The following is a 24,235-nucleotide window of genomic DNA, read 5'->3' on the forward strand; positions in this document are numbered from 1 at the left end:
CACCCTAGGGATGGATTGGATTCCTAACTTTGTAGATGAGTGGGTTACATTGGGAGATCATGGTGAAGAAGGCAGACCAGTTGGAAGTGGGGGGAGGAGGGCTTTTAAAAGTTTACTAAGAATGGAAAATGGAGCCTTGGTGGTACTGTGGGTTAGGTGTTGGGCTGCTAACCACAAGGTTGGCCGATCAAACCCACCAGCCGCTCTGAGGGGAAAAGATGAGGCTGACTCCTCTGGTGGAGATTTACAGTTTCAGAAACCCTATATAGGGATCACAATGAGATGGAATCGACTCGATGGCAGTAGGTTATGGATGGAAAGAGCTGCCTATTCAGCCTACAGAGAACAGCAACGGGAACCCCTACACAACGTTCCGCCTGCAGTGCACTCCCGACGCAGCGACCTCGGGGACTACGCATGCTCCATTTGAGCGCTCGTTCGTCTCGTTGGGCTATGAGCCGTGGTGGAACCCGTAGCTGCGCGGCCCGTACGTACACTCGCGGTGTGACCCGGAAGGGAGCTGCTAAGGAGGCGGGGCCAGGACGGCGGGACCGGCCACTGGGTCCCAGCGAGGGCCAAAGCGGGCGGTGGGAGGTGAGAGCAGAGTTCCGTGCCGACCCGGCCCCTCCCCGCTCCCTTCCCTGCCCCCTCCCGAGCCCCTTACCTACTTTGTGGAGCAGACCAAGTGAGCCAGGTCCTGCTCCTTGACTCCCTTGGCCCTGTCAGCCTCCTCGGGCAGCGCCACCCCCACCCCACCCCGCCCCCCAGGGCCTCATCCTTTGCCAGTACTGGCCTCATTCGCTGCCTTCTCTGGTCTGCAAGCTCGGGCCTGACCCCTACACGCCCAAGTTGTTGCTCCTGGTCTAGACCCACCATACGGAGCCCTCCTGCTTTCCCCTATTTAGGCCGGACTCTTACTGCTCCACCCTGTTCTAATCAGGAACCCATCACCGTATTGGCTACCACCCAGCCTAGTCCCCTATGCTAACTGGACCCCGACCTCCATCTAGGTGCACACCCTTCAGTTCCCGGGCCCTGTACGTTTTTCTTCTGTCCCTATAACTCCTCAGGACTCCTGTTCCGATCACCTTTTCTCCATCTCTTTTTTTACCCTCCACTGTTAATCTCACCATTCCTCTGCTGCCCCTGTTCCTTCCTATCACACACATGCTGACCACTAGCATAGCCATTACCCCATTCCCGTATGTAATCTTTGGACTTAATAACTCCTATCTGATGACTGTCCCTACCTCCTCCATCTAAAAATAATAACATTAGATTGTTTACTGAGAACTTACCAGGTGTCAGACACTATCCTAAGTGCATTACATACATGATCTTATTAAATATCTTTATGACTTAGGTAGGTAAGAATATTATCACCATGTCACAGATAAGGAAACTGAGACTCAGAGGTTAAGTAACTTGTCCGAAGCTATGCATGTAATAAGTCAAAGAGCCAAAATTTAAAGTAAGATTTATCCGACTCTGAAATCTATACTATTTTGACTCTTACAAACTCCCACTTTGAGCCTCATTCCCTATCCTCTGTCCCATCATTACTGCCTCCATCTATACCTACCTACCTTACTTAGATCCCTAGAAGGGTACTCCAAAGAGTTTGTGGGAAAGTTCCATTTTTTCACAAACTTTTTGAAGCCCCCTCATATAGCGTAAGTATGGTCTTTTCTCCCCTAATTTTATCTGACGCTTAAGCTCTACCCCTCTCGAAAATATTCTCATACGTGTTCCCCATCCAGCCATATCCCTCTTTCCCATGTTCTCTTGCTGTATCATCCACGTTCCTTTATGGCCTTCTGGCTTTGCCACACATTTGTACTCCCTGACCTGCCTCTCCTTGACCCTGACATCTTCTTATGCTCTGGCCCCACCATCTCACATGCTACGTTTCGTTCTGCTCACCCATGTCATTCGTTAAGTCCTGATGTGTATATGTCAGCCACCATGTTCCTCTGCCCACATTGTCCTGCTTAACTGTTACTCTCCTTGTCTGAGACTCTGTTCATACACTTTTCTTGCAACCTCTCCCATTTTTAAAATCCCTTCTTTTCATCATCTTGCTATTCTCATTGCGTGCTCGTTCTCTTATAAATTGCATAATGTGTGTTTAGCTATTTATTCTATCCTATTCCTGGTCTTTTCTGTTTGACCCCTGAATTTTACCAGTCCCCACCCTGCCCGTCTCAAGATTCTACTCTCCCTTACTGCTTTTGTCTTTCTCCATGTCCCAGCAGGTCAGGATGGTGGGGGAACAGTGTGCCAGGGACCTCATGGTGCCCTTGGGGCCCCGGCTACAGGCATTTCCTGAAGAACTCCTTCGACAGCGGCCTGGGCATGATGGCCACCCTGAGTACCTGATCCGATGGAGTGTTCTGAAATGTGAAGGAGTGGGCAAAGTGAGTGTGGGCACAGAAGACAAAGCAGAGTATATCCTCATGTGGTTGTCAGCACCCGAGGTCTATGCCAACTGTCCCATGCTGTTAGGTGAGCGAGCTTTGTCTAAGGGATCTCACCGTGAACCAGCTGGGGCTTCAGGAAGCTTTCCCCGAGATCCAGGAGGCCTGGATGAAGTGGCAATGGGAGAGATGGAGGCTGATGTGCGGGCGCTGGTCTGCAGGGCTGCCAGGCAGTTGACAGAAGGTGGGACCTCAAACCTCACCGCTGCTGTGCTCCATACCATCCACGTGCTCAGTGCCTATGCCAGCATTGGGCCCCTCACGGGGGTCTTCAGGGAGACAGGCGCCCTGGACCTGCTCATGCAGATGTTGTGTAACCCTGAGCCTCAGATCCGTCGGAGTGCTGGCAAGATGCTGCAGGCTCTGGCAGCTCATGATGCTGGTAAGAGACAGCCAGGGAAGAAGGAAAGCTTTGGAGAGAATAGGCCACAGGAGTGAGAACAGAAATAATGAGTTCCCAACTTTGTAAGAGAACCTAGTGTTTGGTGAATTTCAATTCAAGGCAAAAGACACATGTTGATGAATAGACTAGTACAGGTATTGCTAGCACTTTGTTTATTTGTCGAGTCTCGGTGTGATGGCAGATAAAAGAATAGGTTTATATTTTTTAAACTGTGGGTTGAGATTTACTAATTGCTTATGAAATCAACTTAGTGGGTAACAGAAAAACAAACAAACAACAACACATAAACTATCAGTGCATAGCACAGTGTCAGAGTAAGTTTTGTAGCATGAAATGTATCAGGTATATGCATGTATGTACTGGACCACAGGGTAAAAGGTATTTTTCATTGTGGGTCTCAGTCACAAAGATATTTGAAAGCCTCTGTGCTATAGGATAGAGTTGAGGGAAAGCTGGAGAATGTACTGGGACAGCAGGAGAAGTTACTGATTGGGTGTGGATTACAGGGAGTCGGGCTCACGTCCTTCTGTCCCTGAGTCAACAAGATGGCATTGAGCAGCACATGGACTTCGACAGTCGCTATACTTTGCTGGAGCTGTTTGCAGAGACCACATCCTCTGAAGAACACTGCATGGCCTTTGAGGGCATACACCTGCCTCAGGTACTCCAGCTGCTGTGGGGGAAATGCTGTGTACCAGGCATAGGGCATCATTTCTGAAAATGTGGTCCAGAGCTGTGCACCCAGAGGTGGCTCTAAGGTTCAGCCCTCCTCTCCATTCTAGACTTTCTTGATCAGAATCTCTAAGATTGGGACCCAGGAATCTGTAATACACTCCTTTGTTTTTCTTATACAAACGATAAGTTTGAGAACTACAGGTGGGGATGAGGCCTTTATCATTTCCTGTAGAGAGTGATATTGAAGGGGAAGAGGAGGGGCTACAGCTGAGAGAAGATGAACCAAGGCCAAGGATTGTATCCTGCAGATTCCGGGAAAGCTGCTCTTCTCCTTGGTGAAGCGCTACCTGTGTGTCACTTCCTTGCTGGACCAGCTGAACAACAGTCCAGAGCCAGGGGCTGGAGACCGAAGCTTCCCCTCACCCACAAAGGACGAGTTCAGCGGGGAGAAAAGCCGAGGGCAGCGGGAGCTGGAATTCAGTATGGCTGTGGGCAGCCTCATCTCAGAGCTGGTGCGGAACATGGGCTGGGTCCAGAACCTCAGTGAACAGAGCACATCACCACGCAGGCCAACCCGTTCCATCTTTCAGCCCTGCGTTTCAGGCCCCAACCTTTTACTCCCCTCCATTGTTACCACTCCTAGAAGGCAAGGGCGGGCTTTCCGCCAACGCTCTGAATTCTCTAGCCGTAGTGGCTATGGTGAGTATGTGCAGCAGATGCTGAAGCTGGGGATGCGAGTGCGCATGCTGGACGATTATGAAGAGATCAGTGCTGGGGATGAGGGCGAATTCCGGCAGAGCAACAATGGCGTGCCCCCTGTGCAGGTGAGAGACTGTGAACACTGTGAGGGCTGGCTGGGGCTTTCCTGCCTTTCTTGGGGACCAGCCACCCAAGAGGAGAAAACTTCTAGGATGGTAAAAGGAGGTTCCCTTAAGGGAGGATAAAGACCATTTGGAAGGTTGAGAAAATCTGCAAGGAACTATGAAGTCAGGGAGAGAGTCACACCCAGGGAACAAAAACTAGTATAGTAAGGCCCTCTCCTCTCACCCTGGAGAAAGGGTAAAGGAGCCAGTGGTAGAGGCTAGGAAGGAGTGTTAAAATACCCAAGTTAGGAAAGGAAAGGGGAGGCGGTCTTTTGCTACATGAAAGTTTTTCCAAACCTAGTCAGGTTTGGTTCTGAGGGTTGTATACTCCAGGTATGGGCCCAACCAGGTCTTCTCAAGCCTTCACAGCTTAAAAGCTCAGAAGGGTTTAACATTCTCTGTTCTCCTTCTCCATTTCTTCCTCCAAACTAGGTCTTCTGGCAGTCAACGGGCCGCACCTACTGGGTACACTGGCACATGCTGGAGATCCTGGGCCCTGAGGAAGCTGCTGAAGATACGTCTTCAGCAACTGTGGAGAAGGGGGCAGGGGCTGCTCTGCTGGGCACAGGTGAGCTTAGGAGGGACCATATACAACATGTCTCTGAAGAAAGGAGTAGGGACTGGGATGAAACCACTCCTGACCAGGAGCTGCCCCAGAGTCATCTCCTCAGTGTCTGAGGAATGTGGATAGCCCTGTGCTTCTCTCCTCAGCATTTCCTTCCTGGAACTGGAAACCTGGAGATGGCCTCTACTCTCTGCCATACCTCCAGCCCGAGCCTCAAAAGATGGAGGAATTGGGATACCTGACCAAAGCTGAGTGGTGGGAGCTGCTCTTCTTCATCAGGAAATTGGACTTATGTGAGCAGCAGCCAATTTTCCAGAATCTTCGGGAGAAGCTGAATGAGGTATTATTATAGGCTTGAGCTACCTGGGGGATTTATAATGGTATTAGAAGTGGCATTTCTCTAAAGGGAGTTGTAGACATAGAGTACCACCTAAAGGGAGGCTGAAACTAGAGGTTAGAGAGTATGAGGGGTCCTGCTGGGGGAAAAGATAAATACTGTTAGAGTGGTGGTGGTAGAAGATGCTGTCTAGTCAATTCTGACTCATAGCGGCCCTGAATAGGGTTTCTGAGGCTTTGCACCTTTGCAGGAGCAAAAAGCATCATAATTCTTCCTAGGAGCGATTGGTGGGCTCAAACCAACAACCTTGTGATTTGCAGTGTAGTGCTTATTAAACAGTATCACCATTCTGTGAGGGTCTAATAAATAGAAGGTCTGCAGAGCTTGACGGGTGTGGCCACTCTTCCCATTAGTAGGACCTTTGTGTCTGTCTACTTGTCCGTGAAATGCACTGCCCCTTCTGTTGACAGACGCTGGGTGAAAAGGCCCTTGGTGAGGTCTCCATGCCGGTAGAGATGGCTGAGGGTCTGCTGCAGGTTCTCCGTAATCGTTTTGAGGGTAGCACTCTCAGTGACCTGCTCAACTCCCAGATCTACACCAAGTATGGGATGCTGCCTGATGAACTGAGTAGCTCGTCATCTTCACGAAGTCACTCCTGTATCCCAGATCCAGAAGAGGAATCTAAGTCAGAGGTTGACTTCTCAGAGGAAGAAGCTGAGTCCCCTAAAGCAAAGGATGAGTCCCCTAAGGCAGAGACAGAATCTGCCAAGGCCAAAGCTGAGCCCCCCATGGCACAGAGTGATTCGCAGCTGTTTAACCAACTTTTTGTGACTGAGGGAATGATTCTGTCTCCTGAGATGAAGGAGGCAGCCAGTGGTGAGTGAGGTTCTGGGAAGGGAGGGTAAAAAATGGGAATAAGTCAGGATAGAGGGAAGACCGTGGAGTAAGGTCACTGTTGCATGGGAAAATGCCTGGGAACCATGTTTCCATCTTCCTCCCTTTGATCTTGATTATATCTAATTAACCATCAACCCTTTTCTTCAGGATCCTTGGGCAAGGGAGGGTCTGTTTTCCAGAGTACCTTCATCTTCATTGTTTGACTCTCATGCAAAATTGAGAAAGTTCTAAATGTAAGCCACAATAATGAACAGTGTTGTATTGAAATGTCAGTGGGGTAACTGAGTTTGACCTTTAAATAGATTTTCCAACTCAGAGGTGCCACAATTCTTTTAGCCACTGCCTTTCCCGTGCCAATTTCAGAAATGACTAGAGTCTTGCGGGGTCCTGGTCCGCGAAGTTCCCTGGATCAGCATGTGGCAGCGGTCGTGGCCACTGTGCAGATATCCAGCTTGGACACAAACCTGCAGCTTTCAGGTCTCCATGCTCTCTCTCAAGCTGTGGAGGAGGTCACTGAGCGGGACCACCCTTTGGTCCGCCCTGACAGATCCCTGAGGTCAGAATGTTGGGAAGGGAAGAGGTTTTGATTTAAGCTTTCAGCAGCAAGAAGCCATTGTAGATAAGGAAGGGACTGTGAGGTCAAAATTTGGAAAAGCTTGGGGTGAAAGCAAGGTCAATTCATTATCAGCTGAGCAGGAGGATGGGGTTTTATGCTGCGGATTTTTTTTTGTTTAACACTTAACTTTGTGCTTAGTATTTTTCGTGTTTTCTTTCGTTAAATGTTCCTAATATTTGAGCAAGAGTTGATACTATTGTCATCCCATTGTATGGTTGAGGAAATTGAAGCCTAAGAATTTCAGGGTTTTATAGATGACAAGGCCAGGATTCAAAACTAGGTCCTTTTGGCTCTAGAGCTTGAGTTTTTTTCTATTTTTCTCCTTTCTAAATACTTTTCAAAGTTTTTATATATTTCCTAATTATATAAATAATATATGAATGCACTCTCATTTTCAAAACCTGAAGAATATGAAAGAACACAGAATGAAGCACCAAAGCCCCTCTTCACCATTGTTATCAGTTTGGTGTGTATTCTTCGGTAGATTTACATTTGTTTCTCGGTTTGTTTTAACATCTGGAATCATACTACATGTTTCTGTAACTTTTTTTTTCCTCACTCAATATATTTTGTAGAGTTTTTTTCCATGTCAGTTTCCATAGAGTTGCCTCATTATTTTCCCTGCTGCACAGAATTCTGCAGTACGGGTGTTCAAATACAGTGTTGTGATAAATCCGTTTCCCCTCATCCCTGCCAATGCTGAATATTATCTTAATCTTCAGCTTGGCAAACTGTAAAATGATTGGTATCTTGTTTTAGTTTCTTAGTTTTAGTGAAGTTAGGCATAATTACATGCATTTATTCTTTGTGTTTCCTCTTCTGTGAATATTTTGTTAATATACTTTGCCCACTTTCTCACTTTGTCCTTTTTTATTGATGTATGTATTCTTTATACATTCTGGATATTAATTCTTGGTTATTTATTTTCAAATGTTTATTCAAAATCTTAATTAGCTTTATTTTCTGATTTTAAAAATAATGCAAGATGTATAATAGGGAAGAGGTTGAAACAGTAATAAAAAAACTTCTAACAAAGAGAAGTCCAGGACCACATGGCTTCTACCAAATAATTAAAGAAGAATTAGCACCAGTTCTCAAACGCTCCTCAAAAAGTAAAGCAGGCAGAAGTGCTTCCTAACTCTATCTGTAAGACTAGCATTACCCTGATAACAAAGCTGGATAAAGATACTACAGACCAATATTCATTATAAATGTAGACCAAAAGAAAACTGCAGACCAGTATCCCTTATAAATTTTGATGCAAAAATTCTCAACAAAAACAAGTTAGCTGAATGCAACAGCATACTAAAAGGGTTATAGGAGTCCTGGTGTGGCATTGTAGAATAAGCACTGGACTGTTAACCACAAGATCAAACCCACCAGCCACTCCTCAGAAACTATACAGGGTCGCTATGAGTCAGAAGTGACTTGATAGCACTTAACAACAAAGCACCATGACCGAGTGGGATTTATCCTAGGAATAGGAAGGTGGTTCGACATAAGACAAAGCAGAAATTGTAATTTTTTTTTTTTTTCAGTTATTGTAATTTGTTGTTGTAATTAAGTACTGTTGACTCAGTTCAACTCATAGCAACCCTATGTAGTGTTTCCAAGGAGCGGCTGGTGGATTTGAACTGCTGACTTTGTGGTTAGCAGTCCAGTGATAACTCTGTAGCACCACACTAGGACTTAATTTTTGTAGTACATCACAGTAATAGCAAGAAGGAAAAAAATATGTATTGCCTCAGTTGATGCAGAAAAGCCATTTGACAAAATCCAATACCTTTTCATTATAGAAATACTCAGAAAACTAGGAATGGAAGGGAAATTTCTCAGTGCGATAAAGGATATTTATGAAAAACCCACAGTGAATTTCATACCTATTGGTGAAAGACTGAAGACTCCTCCCTGGAAGATTGGCAACAAGTCAGGGTTACCTCTTTTCACCACTGCTATTCAACATTGTAATGGAAGGCCTAGCCAGAATAATTAAGAAAAAATAATAAAAGGCATACATATTAGAAAAGAAGTAAAGCTATTTCTATTTGTTATTTGACATGAAAATCCCAAAGAGTTCACAGGAAAGCTACTAGAGCTATATCAGTTAATTCAGGAAAGTTGCAGGGTGTAAGATCAACACACAGAAATCAGTTGTATATATATTACCAGCAATGAACAGTATGAAAAGGAAATGGATAATTTCTTTTACAATTGCATCTTACCTAGAAATGAATTTAACTAAGGAAGTAAAAGATCTTTATATTGAAAATTATCAAATAATGGTAAAAAGAAATTAAAGGAGATTAAATAATTGGATAGGCATCCTTTGTTCGTGTACTGGAAGACTTAAATATTGTTAAGATGTTGATTCTAACCAAAATAATTTATAGATATAATTTCCTAATATTTCAACAATTCTAGTAGTCTTTTTACAGAAATGGAAAAGCTGATCCTCAAATTCATATGGAATGGCAAGGGACACCAAATAGCAGAACAGTCTTTGGGAGTGGAGGACAAAGTAGGAGGACTCATACGTCCCAGTTTCAAAACATATTACAAAACTACAGTAGTCAAAACAGTGTGGTACTGTTTTAAAGATTGACACACAGACTAATGGAACAGGATTGAGAATCCAGAAATAAACCCATACATGTGTGGTCAGTTGATTTTCCATCATTTAATTTTCCAATTAAAGTCTCAGTGGGAGACCAAAGCATCCTAGTTTTGGGAATTCCCCAGGTATATAGTGTGCAACCAAGTTTGAGAACCAGGGGTTTGTAGTATATGATGTGTGCTAGGCCATAGTTATAGGAGAAACTGGGCTTTCTCCTTTTTAAAGCAGACTTAGGACATAAAACATGAGCCATTAATCTTCATTGGCTCCTCATATGGCCACCTTAAATAGTGGAAAAGTGAAATATTTGTTCCAGTGGAACTAATCATGACTCTAGGTACGCTTTATGGTAGCACAGTGGTTACAAATCGGGCTATGAACCGCAAGATCAGCAGTTCGAAACTACCAGCTGTTCCACGGGAGAAAGATGAGGTGTTCTGCTCCCGTAAAGATTTCCAGCCTCGGAAACCCTGTACAGGGTCTCCAGGAGTCGGAACTGACTCCATGGCACACAACCACCACCACCAGGTAAACACTTTGAATGCACCTTCTTCTAGGGATTAGAACTTTGTGTGGTACACTTAGCCACCACTGTGATAAATTCATGTTTTGCTGTCCCCAGGTTAAAGAACAAGATATGGGGTGCTAAGTGTGTCTTTAGATTAAACGTGTTGGTAAATCAGAACAGGTGCACATGATTCTTATTAGTCTTATTTTAATGCAAGAAAAGCCTTAACGTGTCTTCAGTGATTTGAAAGCTGCATGTGTAGCAAGTATACATGACTATGATGAAGAATTTATTGTGAGTGGGCTTGGTTCAGTCTTTTCAAGGTGAGGTCAAAGCTGCATAATGTTGAAGGGCAAGAAGGAGTTGTCCTTAAGTCAGATGACCCAGGAACTAACTGCTCTTAACATTTATAACTATGACAAGCAAAAGCAAAAGAAAAGTGACTATTAGAAAATTTAAAATTGTATGGCTCACATTACATTTCTGTCAGCTAGTGCTGCTCTAAATATGTATTAAAATTATCTAGAAAACTTATTAAAATGCAGAGGCCAGGTCCTACTCCGTATCTGTTGACTGTAATGTCTGGGTTGTAGGGGCCAGGAGTAAGAATTCTTAACAAATATCCTAGTGTTTCTTAGATACACATAAGTTTGAGAACTACTGGTCTCTTGACTAGTGAACTATGAACCAAGGGTTAATTCTTTTCCAAATAAATTCATTCAGCTTTGTTGATTAAGCAGGTGGTGAGGAACGGTAGCTGACAGTTAAGGGAGGGTTCTGCCAATGAATTCAAAGTGCTTTCTGGCTAAAGAAAAGGGGAATGAGGGTGTAGAGAGTGTTATTACTATTTAAAAAAAAGATTATGAGGACAAAAGTCATCTGAAAACTATGCAGTGATGACTACTGTTAACATTTCGATACACGTCCTTGTTTTTTTATTTTTCAATATAAAACTATAGAAAGATGAGGCGTTCTGCTCCTGTAAAGATTTATAGCCTCGGAAACCCTGTACAGGGTTGCTGAGTCGGAACCAACTCCACGGCACATAACAACAACAACAACAACATATAAAACTATATGTTATAATAAATTTTGGCTGTAGAATAAGCTACATAAGAGCAACTAAAAAGTTTGTGAAAAAATGGAATTAAAAGATAGTGGAATTTTTCTGCAAGCTTTTGCAGCGTTTTTGTATCTTTAAGCACATTTGATCTGTGTGGTAGCATCATAAGGCTTATATCCTTAGAGGGACTATAGATAAGAAAGAAAGATGAAAAACATAGAATTCCCTTGGTGCCTTTATTTTCCTTTCCCACAATTTCTCCTTTTGTGTTCTTTACCTCCCCATTTTTCTGGCCACCTTTTCCATATGCATCACTGTCACTGTGGAGAAAGATGTGGATACCTGCTTGTGATCATCACATGAGGCTCAGGAGGCATTTCTTTGTCCCCCTCAGCTGACCATTCCCACTGGGCTCTCTCTCTAGCTCATGCTTGTGTCTCTGCTGTCTCATTGTGCTCCAGTGTTAGGTTTTTACATTGCTCTCTGTTTCCTTTTTTTGGGGGGGGCTTCTAGATTTTGTATCCCACGTAAGAGAATCTATGCTATCCCAAGTTTATAAAAATATTTCCGTATGTTTTCTAAAAATACCTATGGTTTGATTTCTTACATTCATTTAAAAAACCATTGACCCATTCAGTTTATTTTTTACAAATAGTGTGAAATTGTGCTCCAACTCCCTGCCGCTCCTCAAAGGCTGGCCTGTTGTCTCAGCATCATTTTTCCACATAGACTTTATTTTCGTTTAGAGCAGCTTTAGGTTTGCAGAAAAATTTTGCACCATGGACAGAGTGTTCCCATTTGCCCCTTTTTCTCCGCACCTAGTTTCTCCAATTCACATCTTGCATGCCTGTCGACATTTTTGAATGGGCCTTCCTTTTATAAATGGTTAAGATGTCATTCTTTTCTGAGCTCAGATCTTTTCTATCCTGTATCAGTTCCAGGGTTTTAATTATTACAAGTTTATATTTTGATGACTGGTAGGCAAGTACTTAACTCTACCTGTCATGTTCTTTTAGTTGGAATTACATTGAATTTATGAAAGATGTGTTTGGAAAGTAGAGCCAGAGATCTATGCTCTATTTGCTCTATTGCCTCTTTCATAAGGTGAGCATCCAGAGGCAGTTAGACTGCAGAGGAGAGCAGGTCAGGAGTGGCACTGAAGCAAGAAGAGCAGGTTGGAGAGGGGTGGGGGTGGGTAGGGAGCCACATAGTGTCATGCTGTGGGGTCAGGAATGACTCCCTGCCATGAGGAATCCCAACATCTCTTCCCTCTCAGAGAGAAGCTGGTGAAGACTCTGGTGGACCTGCTGACCAACCAGGTGGGAGAGAAGATGGTGGTGGTGCTGGCCCTACGTCTCCTATACTTGCTCATGACCAAGCATGAATGGCGCCCACTCTTTGCCAGGGAGGGTGGCATCTATGCCGTGCTCGTTTGTATGCAAGAATATAAGACTTCCATCTTGGTGCAGCAGGCAGGGCTGGCGGTGAGTAGACTGGGCCAGGTGGGGGAGATAGATGGGTAAGAAAGCAAGGTGTTGAGATATTTCAGGTTAAACCAGGGAGTAGATGTTAGACTGGAAAGACCTAGATGAATTTAAGAGTTTTGTGTGGACAATCTTAGAGATTGAGTGTGTGTTAGGAGAAAGGAAACTGGGGTTTTAAAAAATGACTCCCAGGTTTAAAACTGAGCAGCAAGGTGGATGAAATAGCCCTTTATTAACAGATGGTTGGAGAAGGAGGAAAAATGAGAAGAAGGTGGGGAGTTGAATTTTTATGTGTGTTGGATTTCCCATGTCCGTTTGAATTACAGTTAACTAATTTTCTAAATGATATGATTAAACTAAAAGTAGTTTTTTCTTCTTTTAATCTGAGTGGATTCCTTACTCCTCACCAGATTTGGGTATAACAAAGTTACCATCTCTGTGCTACCCTGGGTCCAGAGAATCAAGAAGGCCCTCATCCTTGGGAGCTTACAGAAAAATTTGCATTCCAACTTTTCTAGACAGAAGTGTTGGCCGGGAGGGAGGTGTGATCGAGACAGGATGGGCTCTTTCTAGCTTGAGGGTCCTTGAAGTCATCCATTGGCTTCATCCGCAGCATGGAAGGGCATACATGTCCTCTTAGAACAGGCTGTCCCAGGGACGGTCTGGGAGGCTCTTTCCTTTATGGGCTAACTAGGTGCTACTGCTTTTAAGAGCAGCAGCCAGGAATTCAGCCTAGGCCACATATACCGAAAGACCTTCTGCTCCTCTCAAATTGCGTAACTAAAATATAACATTGCTCCTGAATTCGAACCCTTGCCTGATAACAAAATTATACTATCTTGTTAATAACTTTGAAAAAACTACAAGCAGTTAAGGTGGAGTTGATTCTGACTCATAGCAAGCCCGTACATGTCAGAATAGAACTGTGCTCTAAAGGGCTTTCAGTCTGATCTTTCCGAAGTCAATCACCAGGCCTATGTTTCCAGGTACCTCTGGATGAACTTGAACCTCCAGCCTTTTGGGTAGCAGTTTGTACCACCCAGGGACTACACATACAACTTATGGTCTACAGAATTCAGATTGGGGAGAATTGGGTCCCCTCATTACAAGGGTAGCATTTGCATGGAGAATCCAGCCCTCTCAAGGGGAATTGTTCTGAGAATTATTTCTAGTCTAACCCATCCCTAGAAAATTCCTTTGTTGGAGTGCACCCAGAGCTCCATTTTTCTCTATTGTTGTTATGTGTTGTCAAGTCAGTTCTAACCCATAGTGACCCTGTGTAGGGTTTCTGAGGAATAACTGATGAGTTTGAACTGCTGACCTGGTGGATCAAACCGACTTTGCAGTCCAGCGCATTAACTCACAGCGCCACACCCGGACTCCATTTTTCTTGATAGTAACACCAAACTATTTTGCTAGTTGTAAATGTCTTTTCTATAGTTCTAACCACTTTGCCTGTGAGACAACCAAGTAACCTTGAGCAGGGCATGCTGCTAGCTTTGGTGGTCAGGTTTGGAAGTGTTGGCATATAGGTGGCAAGTGAAGTTACGAAGTGAACAAGGTTAACTAGAGAGGGAATGCAGAGTGAGAAGAGAAGGGCACCAAGAAACTTCAGTGTTTAAGGACCAGGCAAAGGGACAACTAAAGAGGTAGGAGGAAAACCAGGAGAATATGAAGTCATGGAACTCAAGAGATGAGAGGTTTTGCCATGGAAAAAGTGGTCAATCAAGACAGGAGACAATTTCAAGGAGAGCCACTATCTCGAGGGGAAGATACAGTTAGCCTTGGTGCCGAGAATGTGGGGGGCAAAGAGAGGTTGTAGGCTGACTTTACCATAGTGCCTGTCCTGTCCTAAGGTTTCTTCCTGACTGGTTCCTTTTTAGCTTTTCCTCTAACATTTGATGTCCTATCATTACCTCCTTCCTTTCCTACTCTTGTCTATGTTTAAACAGCTCTACTGCCCCAAGGTTTGGAGTCTAGAATGGCGGCCCATTCCTCCTCATGGTGGATCTGACCAACCCCAATATTATTTCTTCTCCGTCACAGGCACTGAAGATGTTGGCTATTGCTGGCTCCTCTGAAGTCCCCACTTTTGTTACTGGCCGAGACTCTGTCCACCCTTTGTTTGATGCCCAGATGACCAGAGAGATCTTTGCCAGCATTGACTCAGCCACACGCCCAGGCTCAGAGAGTCTGCTCCTCACTCTCCCTGCAGCTGTGATCCTCATGCTGAACACTGAGGGGTCAGGGCATTATCTCACACTCCTGTGATGCTCCCAAGTCCCTGTGCTTCACAGAACTTCCCCTCACATCATTCCCTGATGGCATGACTATTGCTGGAATAGGCCATGTGGTTGGAAGTTTGGGGATTCCAAGAGAGAATAGATTGATCCTGATATCCCTTTGTGGTATTGGGTAGAGTGACCTTGGGTTAGGGACCTGATGTTCTAGCCTTAGCGGGACCACTAGAGCCCTTTCCCCCAGCTGTGTGACTCCTCCCTGCTGCACCTACTTCCCTGCTTTCATTGCATTCGCCTTCCTCCTCCCAGGTGTTCCTCTGCAGTGAGAAATGGCCTGCTTCTGCTCAACCTGCTTTTGTGCAACCACCACACTCTGGGAGACCAGATTATAACCCGAGAGCTGAGAGACACCTTGTTTAGACACTCAGGGATAGCACCAGGGACAGAGCCTATGCCCACCACACGCACTATCCTCATGATGCTTCTGAATCGCTACTCAGAGCCGCCGGGCAGTCCTGAACATGCAGGTACCATTGTGGAGGAATGGGACAATACCAGCCTGTGGGCAGGAAGGCTAAGGTTTACAAACTAGGACCTTACTAGAAAGGTACTCAAGGAATGAGTGAAAGGTTTGATGCTCAAGTTAGGTATAAGAAGCATCCTCCAACCAAATGGAGAGGTAGATTCTAGACTAGATGCAATGGAACTGTCTATTCTGAATGGCTTTCAACATAAGAGGATTCCCATTTGTATTTGTCTGGGCTAGGTTTGGTCCAGTCTTATTTGACTGTAGAAGGTTGACTGAAATAGCTTCTAGCGAGGTCTTTATTTTGAAGAATTGTAATTTACAGAGAATATGACAAAATATGAAGAATCCTTTGTGTCTAGATAACAAGTGAAAACCCAGAAGTATGGAGGGAAATGGAAGTAAACATCATAAGTCTTTCAGGCTTTATGTCTCAAGTCACCATGCTAACAGTATAGGGATGTAGCAATAGCTAATACTTACTGGCTTATGTAACAGCATTGTTGTTAAGTGCCATCGAGATGGTTCTGACTCCTACCAACCTTGTATGGGATCTCCAAGGAGTGGCTGGTGAGTTTGAACCACTGACCTTGTGATTAGCAGTCCAGTACTTATCCTGTAGTGCCACAGCATGACTCATGTGTAACAGCATGGTGGTGTTGTTAATTGCCATCAGGTCAGTTCCGACCCATAGGAGCAGCTGGTGAGCTTGAACTGCTGATCTTGTGGTTCAGATGACCTTGAGGTCCAGTGCTTATCCTGTAGTGCCACATTAAGCCTCCATGTAACAGCATTGTTGTTAAGTGCCATTGAGTTGGTTCCGACCCATAGCAACCCTGTATAGAGTTTCCAAGAAGCAGCTGGTGAGCTTGAACACTGACCTTGCAGTTCAGATGACTTTGCAGTCCAGTGTATTAGCCTACAGTGCCACACCAGGACTCCCGTGTAATAGCATGGCTAACCTTTAAAAATGTAATTATGTGACTATATGGACTCCTGCTGTGGCACTGTAGAATCAGCACTGGACTTCAAACCACAATGATCGCAGTTCAAATCCACCAGCTGCTCCTCAGCCTATACAGGATTGCTATGAGTCACAACTCAATGGCACTTAATAACAACAATGTGACTATATGAGATAAAAAAAATATGTTTATCTTGGCAATGTTTGCAACACTAGATTTTTTTTTTTTTTAATGTAGTTAAGTTTATATTTTGGGTCAGAAAAGAAAAAAACCTCATAGTTTGGTAGAAAGCACAGATACTTTAAAATGGGAGGAAAGTTTTGGGGTGATTTTCTGTACCTTCCCATTTCTAGGTCTAACCAGCTTGTATGCCTCTTCATACACATTTTTTTCTCTCTCATGTCTTGGCTGCAGCACTGGAAACCCCTGGCTCCCAGGGCCAGGATGGGTCCCCTGAACTACTGATTCGATCTATAGTGGGGGGCCCATCTGCAGAACTCCTCCTGGACTTGGAGCGGGTATTGTGCCGTGAGGGTGGCCCAGGGGGCGCTGTGAGGCCCCTCCTCAAGCGCCTCCAGCAGGAGACCCAGCCCTTCCTCCTGTTACTTCGGACTCTGGATGCCCCGGGGCCCAATAAAACTCTGCTGCTTACTATGCTAAGGTGAGGGACCTGTGCAGGCACCCACACATCCTGGGTGTGGGCAGCTGGTGGACCAAGGGATTCACAGTTTCCATTTCCTCACCAGGGTCATGACCCGGCTCCTGGACTTCCCTGAGGCAATGGTACTCTCCTGGCATGAGGTCTTGGAGCCCTGCCTCAACTGCCTAAGTGGCCCCAGCAGTGACTTTGAGGTACCACAGCCTGGAAAGTGGGAGAAGGAAAGGCAGCGTCTGGGGTACCACCTTGTGAGGTGCTCTGGAGAGCCCAGCAGAGCCTTTCTGAACGGGTCTTGCGGGGACTGGAGGGGTCGGATAGTCAGAGGAAAGCTAATGTTATCTAAGAGTTTATAGAAGTAGGATCTTTAAAGTATAAATCAATCTATAGCTGGATTTTAGATTTTCTGTTGAGGAGAAGTCCTCATTTCACCAATCCATGGAATCCTTGTGCCCTACCCTTCAGTGTTTTGTACGTTATAGAACAAGACTCAGGCATCAAGGTTGGCTCTTGAGATTGTTTGGCTTTGACAGGAGAAATTCTGGGAAACTGCTCCAGCTCTGCTCCTGCCAACTCATTCTGGAGTCTCAGCCTCCCAATATATTGTTTCAACCCGTGTTTGGTGCTTTCTTTTCACTGGACTTTCATTCTCAAATGCTTATTTTGCTGAACCCCCTCCTCAAGCCTTGCTTCCCTTACCTTTTGTTTTCTGTGGATTAATCTGTGTGGCTCTGGGCTCAGATTGTTCAGGAGCTGGTCTGCTTTCTACATTGCCTGGCCTCCATGCACAAGGATTATGCAGTGGTGCTCTGCTGCCTGGGAGCAAAGGAGGCCCTTTCCAAAGTCCTGGACAAGCACTCGGCTCAGCTGCTGCTGGGATCTGAGCTTCGGGACCTGGTGACGGAGTGTGAAAAGTATGCCCAGCTCTACAGTAACCTCACCTCCAGCATCCTGGCTGGCTGCATTCAGGTGAGGGGGGACTTGTAGAAGGGCGCTGAGTGAGGTGCTAAGTCAGAAGTTGTGAGGCATAGGTGGTAGTAAATCTGAGGCATTTGTCCCCCCACTTTTCTGCACATATGGTCCTGTTCTGCCAGAGTTTGGGGAAAAAGGAGTTGAATGTTCTGTTGCTCTTGACTTTGTCTTCATGCATCTTTCCTCCCTTTCCTCCCTCCTCCCCATGTCCCTTTTGTTTGCTGTTCCTACTGCAGATGGTGCTGGGCCAGATTGAAGACCACAGACGAACCCACCAGCCCATCAATATCCCCTTCTTTGACTTGTTCCTGAGGCATCTCTGCCAGGGTTCGTGCCCTCTCTGCTTTCTTCTGACTTCCCACCCCAGCATCTGTTCTTCCCTACCCTGCCTGCTCTCTAGTTGCTTACCCCTCTTCAACTAGCCAAGCTGTGACCCTCAGGATCCAGTGTGGAAGTGAAGGAGGACAAGTGCTGGGAGAAGGTCGAGGTGTCTTCCAACCCTCACCGGGCCAGCCGGCTAACAGACCGTAATCCCAAGACCTACTGGGAGTCCAATGGCAGTGCTGGCTCCCACGCCATCACCCTGCACATGCACCGTGGTGTTTTTGTTAGGTGAGAATGTACCCATGTGTGCACACACATGTATGTTCTGTTATGCCTCGATATGGACACCAAACACCCATATACACACAACCCAGTTTGTAACCCCTTAGCCTGAGGAACATATGCACACCCATTTTATGTGTGACTTGCCCACTCTGTGCTACATATAGATACACCCTTACTCCCAGAACCTGGTGATGTGACCTCCCACCCATCCTAGGCACAAATGCCACTACTCTGAGCTGGGTGTTGAGATCACATCATTTAATCTGTTCTTCCCATAGGCATTTGTTTGATGTGTGATCTGTATTAGGCACGTGTGCAAGGGTCTGGAGATCTTAAGGGAACTTGCATTCTGTTGGAGAGACAGGTTAGAAGATCAATTGGAGCATAGAATAAGAAAAAGTGTCATGGGAAAAATGAGACAGACTGAGAGGTCCGAGAAGGTTTCTGAGGAGATGACTGAGTTAGGTTTTCAAGTAGAAATTAGCTAGGTAAAGAGGGGGCAGTGACTACTACAGACAAAGGGATAGCATCTATGCAAAAAGAAAGAAACCCAATGATGTGTTTTGAGGAACGTTAAGGGATCGAGTTTAGCTGGAATGAAGGGTGTGTGTAGCAAAGTGGCAGGAGATGAGACCTTATAAGTAGGCCAAAGTCAGATCACAAAGAATTCTGTGAGCTAAGATAGTTTTGATTTTATCTTGAATTGTGGGGAGCCATTGAAGGATTTCAAGAAAGGAAGAGACAAAAGAGATATTTTTATTTAGAAAAGTTTATTCTGGCAATTAGGGAGATTGGGCTGGATGCCAGGAGAAAAAATTGGAAGGTGTATGCATCAGTCTTATTGAGAAAAGATTAATGTCTTCTGTTAGGCAGAGGGAATGGCAATAGAGAGGATGTGATGGAGGTGCTGTCTGTAGGACTAACCATTGACTGGATGTGGGAGACTCTGAGAGGGTGAAGTCCATGATGTCAGAGTGATCTAGTTTGAGTACTGGATGGTGGCAGTTTTATTACCTTTGTTGTTGTTAAGTATTGTTGAGTTTGTTCTGACTCAGTGACTCTGTATAGGGTTCCCAAGGTTTTAAATCTTCATGGGAGCACAAAGCCTCATCTTTCTCCTGTGAACAAGAGAGACATTGGGATCCTGGGGAGCAGGTTTATGTGGACAGATGATCCTTCTATTTTGGGCCTGTTAACTTTGATGATGGGCCGTGGTGTAGAAAATGGGTGTTGGATACACAGCATTAAAGCTTAAGAGAGGTCTAGGGTAGAGATGTAGATTTGGAGTCGTTGAAACTATGGGTTTACATGAGGTCACATTGGGAGAATATAATGAGGAGAGCCGAGGGTCCAGGAAAGACTGATATTTAAGGAGCCAGCAGAACCCCAGTTTTGACTGATTCTTCTTCTCTCCTAGGCAGCTAACTCTGCTGGTGGCCAGTGAGGACTCAAGTTACATGCCGGCCAGGGTGGTGGTGCTTGGGGGTGACAATGGCAGTTGCATCAGCACTGAGCTCAACACGGTGAGGCCTCTTTCCACTTCCACCTGTTTGTCCTTGGGGAATTCCCACCTCCCAGCATTGTGGGAAGCATGGCCTTGTCAGCAGGGTATGTGGAATCAGTTTGGAGTCTGTAGATCCATGGGCTGGGTGCAGGAGCCGTGAAGGGCACACCGTCATTAACATTTCTTCCTACCCCATTGTGGAGGTGAGAGCTCTCTTTACCTCTTCTCCCCTGCCAGGTGAATGTGTTGCCCTCTGCCAGCCGGGTGATCCTCCTGGAGAATCTGAACCGCTTCTGGCCCATCATCCAGATTCGCATAAAGCGCTGCCAGCAGGTATGGTGAGAGAAGAGGTAGGGGCTGGAGGGTCAGGAGATAGCACAGAGTCACTAGTAACTGGCTTTGTAACATTCTAGAGGTCAGGGCTCTAGCTAAGGTTCCTCCTTTTTGTGCTTCAGAGATGGTTTAGGAACCTGTTGAGGTCTAGGATGTGCAGGGACTCGGGCTGTGAGGGCTCATCTGTGACCTCCCATAGAGCTGGGCTTTGGTAGTGTTTGGTGGCAAGGGTGGCTTATGTGACAGACAGGTTGATGTATATTGCAGGGTGGTATCGACACCCGGGTTCGGGGTGTGGAGATCCTGGGTCCCAAACCCACCTTCTGGCCACTGTTCCGGGAGCAGCTGTGTCGCCGCACATCTCTCTTCTACACGATTCGGGCACAGGCTTGGAGCCGAGACATAGCAGAGGACCGCAGGCGCCTCCTGCAGCTCTGTCCCAAGTGTGTGGGCCAGGAGGTGGACAGGGGTGCAGGGAAGAATAAGAGGGTGATAGTTAGTGGGAGCAGGACATTGCTAAGGAAGAGATTGGAAGAGCTAGGCTCTGTGGGAGTCTGGAAGGTAAAGCTGGAGCCAGGACAGGCAGGGGAAATGAACATAAGTGAGAAGTTCGTTTTGCTTGGGGAAATGGGGTGAGAGGGATAGGGCCAAATCTGGGGTGACTGGGAGCTGATCTGCATTGAGTGGAGGTCTCAAAGAAATCTGTGCTTTAACATGTAACCATACACTTCTTGTCCCCAGACTGAACAAGGTTTTGCGCCATGAACAGAATTTTGCTGATCGTTTCCTCCCTGATGAGGAGGCTGCCCAAGCACTGGGCAAGACCTGCTGGGAGGCCCTGGTCAGCCCCCTGGTGCAGAACATCACCTCCCCTGGTAATCATGCCAGCACCTGGTCCCACTCCCCAGCTCCTTGTGTTTGTTCACCTGGGCTAATGCTCTAGTTCCAGTCTTTATCCCTTATAGGCCTGTTACCTCAGTGCTCTCTCCTTGGCCCAGGGACTGCTCCCTAAGGCTCTGGTACTTGAATTTCCACCTCTCCCCCAAGCTGTTATCACATCCCCAGACTCCAGCTGATCCAAACCGTAATGAGAGGAGGACTAGGGCACTGCTACCCCCAAGTCCTTTTGTACAGTTGCTTCTCGCTGTACTGCTCCTTGGCTGTCCTTTTCTCTGTTTCCCATGGAGACCTTTCCTGACCCATCTCTCAGATGTGGAAGGTGTGAGTTCTCTGGGATGGCTGCTGGATCAGTACTTGGAACAAAGGGAGAAAGCTCAGAATCCTCTGAGTCGAGCAGCATCTTTTGCCTCTCGCATTCGTCGTCTTTGCCACTTGCTGGTACATGTGGAGCCCCCTCCTGGACCTTCTCCTGAGCCATCTCCTCGGTCTTGTAAGTCCCAGCCCTGACTGGTTGAATTAGGAGTCTGGGCAGTGGTGATATCTGATTCCTTCCCTTCCCCGATTTTACTCATCTTCACTGCTTTGCTGTGGGCTTTTCCAGGCCCCTGTGACGTCAGTACCCAAGTTCCCTGGACTCACCCAAGGTTGAGATGGTACCCACTTCCTTAACCTCTGTTTTTATAGTTAGTAAGAACAGTAAGGGTCGGGACCGGAGCCTTGGACCTTCCCCAGTTCTTCCGAGCAGCAGCCTAAGGAACATCACCCAGTGCTGGCTGAGTGTGGTACAGGAACAGGTGGGAGTCTGTGGAGTGGAAAGGGCTGCTAAGCTGTTCCCACATAGGGCCTGCTCCTGGGATGTTAATTCTCTCCCTTACTCTTCAGGTCAGTAGGTTCCTGGCTGCAGCCTGGAGAGCCCCAGACTTTGTGCCTCGTTACTGTAAACTCTATGAGCACCTGCAGAGAGCCGGCTCAGAGCTGTTTGGGCCTCGTGCTGCCTTCACGCTGGCTCTGCGCAATGGCTTTTCTGGTGCTTTGCTGCAGCAGTCCTTCCTCACCGCTGCACATGTGAGTCTAGCCAGCCCCACCCCCACCCCCGCCCTGATCTGCACAGCTGTCAGCTCACGTTTGACGTTCGTCTTGTTTCTACTCTGCCTCTCACTTCCCACTTTCCTTCTCTACTTCCTCCTTCATGATCTTCCCGGTGCCTTTTCCACTGCCTCCAGATCAGTGAGCAGTTTGCCAGACACATTGACCAACAGATCCAGAGCAGTCTGGCTTCAGGAGTGCCAGGGGTGGCAATGCTGGGGCACCTTCAGCAGCAGCTGGAGCCCATCCTGGTCCTGTCTGGCCTGGAGCTGGCCACAACTTTTGAGCACTTTTACCAGTGAGTGCAGGTGTGGAGAGAGAAGGGGGTACGTGGGCCAGCGGCTAGGGAGAGGAGAGATGGTTCTTAGAGGGGAGATGATGTTAGGAGAGACTAGGATACAGAGATGACTGTGACACTCGTGGAAAGGGAATGGGGAGAAGGAGATGATGTAGGACTTGGGCTCAGGTAGGAGTAGAGGGACTGAAATTATGGAGGGGGAGGCTGGGCCTGGGCCACGCTCTAGCACCCACACTGAGGCTTGACCTGGGCTGTGTGTGTCCTACAGGCACTACATGGCAGATCGACTCCTGGGCGTGGGCCCGAGCTGGCTGGAGGGGGCCGTGCTGGAGCAGATTGGTCCCTGCTTCCCCAACCGCCTCCCCCAGCAGATGCTGCAAAGCCTGAACACCTCCGAGGAACTGCAGCGCCAGTTCCACCTCTTCCAGCTCCAGCAGCTGGACCAACTACTTTTGGAGCAAGAAGATGAAGCGGAACAGAGACTAGAGGAAGAAGAGGTAAGAACAAGGAAAAAGAGTGGGGAAATAGGAGAGCAGAAGACGACTAGACCAAAGAAGGTAGTCCAAGGAAAATCCTCTATCCCTCAGGAGGAAGAAAAGGAAGAGAAGGCTGAGAAACAGCTGTGTACTGAAGATCCATGTCCAACAGTTTCTATACTGGTCCTGTCACCACGCTGCTGGCCAGTCTCCCCACTCTGCTACCTGTACCATCCCAGAAAATGCTTTCCCATGGAATTCTGTGATGCCCTCGACTTCTTCTCTAACTTCTACAACCAGAGTAAGCAGCTAGGGAGAGGAAACTAGGAGATTGGGGTGAAAATTTGGGGTGACAAGAATAGAAGAGGAGAGTACATTTGGACAGGAGCCTATAGATATGAAAACATCATAGGGGCAGGAATCTCCTAGGGAAGGAAGGGTCACAAAAAATGTGGGTTGTATAGTCATTAATTTTGGCTCTTGTTTCCTCCAACATTCTATGAGTTTGTTCGTTTTTTCTTTTTCTAACTTGCTTAATTTTCAATCTATCTAGACTTCTTTCCAAATAAAAGTACACAAGGCTACTTATTGCTCTTTCAATATTGCTTTAGCTGTATCCTATACAGGTTTTTTAAAAAGATTTTTAATTAAGGCATTTTATCACATGCACAAGCCTTAAAGCCATAAAGCTTAATAAACTACTACATAAAATGAGCCCCTCAGGTTGGAAGGCACTCAGAATGTGACTGGGGAAGAGCTGCCTCCTCAAAGTAGAGTTGACAGTGATAATGTGAACTGAGTAAAGCTTGTGGGAGAAAAGCCCGCAGGAACTTCATTTGCTGATAAGGCACAACTCAAAATGAAGAGAAACAGCTATAAACAGCCATTGAAAATCAGAACATGAAATGTACAAAGTATGAATCTGGGAAATTGGAAGTTGTCAAAAATGAAATGGAACGCATAAACATTGATATCTTAGGTATTAGTGAGCTAAAATGAACTGGTATTGGCCATTTTGAATCTGACAACCACGTGGTTTACTATGCCGAGAATGACAAATTGAAGAGGAGTGGTGTTGCATTCATCGTCAAAAAGAACATATCCAGATCAGTCATGAGGTACAATACTGTCTGTGATAGGATAATATCCATGCATCTACAGGGAAGCCC

General features: G+C 46.2%; 1 protein-coding gene across 1 annotated transcript in view; it reads left to right on the forward strand.

The window, feature by feature from the left end:
- The first annotated feature begins 534 nt into the window (after positions 1-534).
- Positions 535-24,235, forward strand: part of CUL9 (cullin 9) — a 39,316-nt gene continuing 15,615 nt past the window's right edge. The window contains exons 1-26 of the mRNA XM_006860484.1: positions 535-594; positions 2,253-2,859; positions 3,387-3,541; positions 3,864-4,379; positions 4,851-4,986; positions 5,130-5,323; positions 5,791-6,196; positions 6,581-6,773; positions 12,295-12,502; positions 14,549-14,745; positions 15,052-15,269; positions 16,648-16,894; positions 16,980-17,085; positions 17,630-17,857; positions 18,097-18,187; positions 18,301-18,472; positions 19,887-19,992; positions 20,211-20,306; positions 20,574-20,749; positions 21,048-21,181; positions 21,517-21,696; positions 21,891-22,000; positions 22,089-22,271; positions 22,430-22,590; positions 22,859-23,087; positions 23,178-23,367. Coding sequence (XP_006860546.1) covers positions 2,262-2,859; positions 3,387-3,541; positions 3,864-4,379; positions 4,851-4,986; positions 5,130-5,323; positions 5,791-6,196; positions 6,581-6,773; positions 12,295-12,502; positions 14,549-14,745; positions 15,052-15,269; positions 16,648-16,894; positions 16,980-17,085; positions 17,630-17,857; positions 18,097-18,187; positions 18,301-18,472; positions 19,887-19,992; positions 20,211-20,306; positions 20,574-20,749; positions 21,048-21,181; positions 21,517-21,696; positions 21,891-22,000; positions 22,089-22,271; positions 22,430-22,590; positions 22,859-23,087; positions 23,178-23,367 — 5,230 coding nt within the window. The 5' untranslated portion in view covers positions 535-594; positions 2,253-2,261. The remainder of the gene's footprint in view (positions 595-2,252; positions 2,860-3,386; positions 3,542-3,863; positions 4,380-4,850; positions 4,987-5,129; positions 5,324-5,790; positions 6,197-6,580; positions 6,774-12,294; positions 12,503-14,548; positions 14,746-15,051; positions 15,270-16,647; positions 16,895-16,979; positions 17,086-17,629; positions 17,858-18,096; positions 18,188-18,300; positions 18,473-19,886; positions 19,993-20,210; positions 20,307-20,573; positions 20,750-21,047; positions 21,182-21,516; positions 21,697-21,890; positions 22,001-22,088; positions 22,272-22,429; positions 22,591-22,858; positions 23,088-23,177; positions 23,368-24,235) is intronic.

This window comes from Chrysochloris asiatica, unplaced genomic scaffold (genome assembly GCF_000296735.1).
Source record: "Chrysochloris asiatica unplaced genomic scaffold, ChrAsi1.0 scaffold00038, whole genome shotgun sequence".
Taxonomy (NCBI): domain Eukaryota; kingdom Metazoa; phylum Chordata; class Mammalia; order Afrosoricida; family Chrysochloridae; genus Chrysochloris; species Chrysochloris asiatica.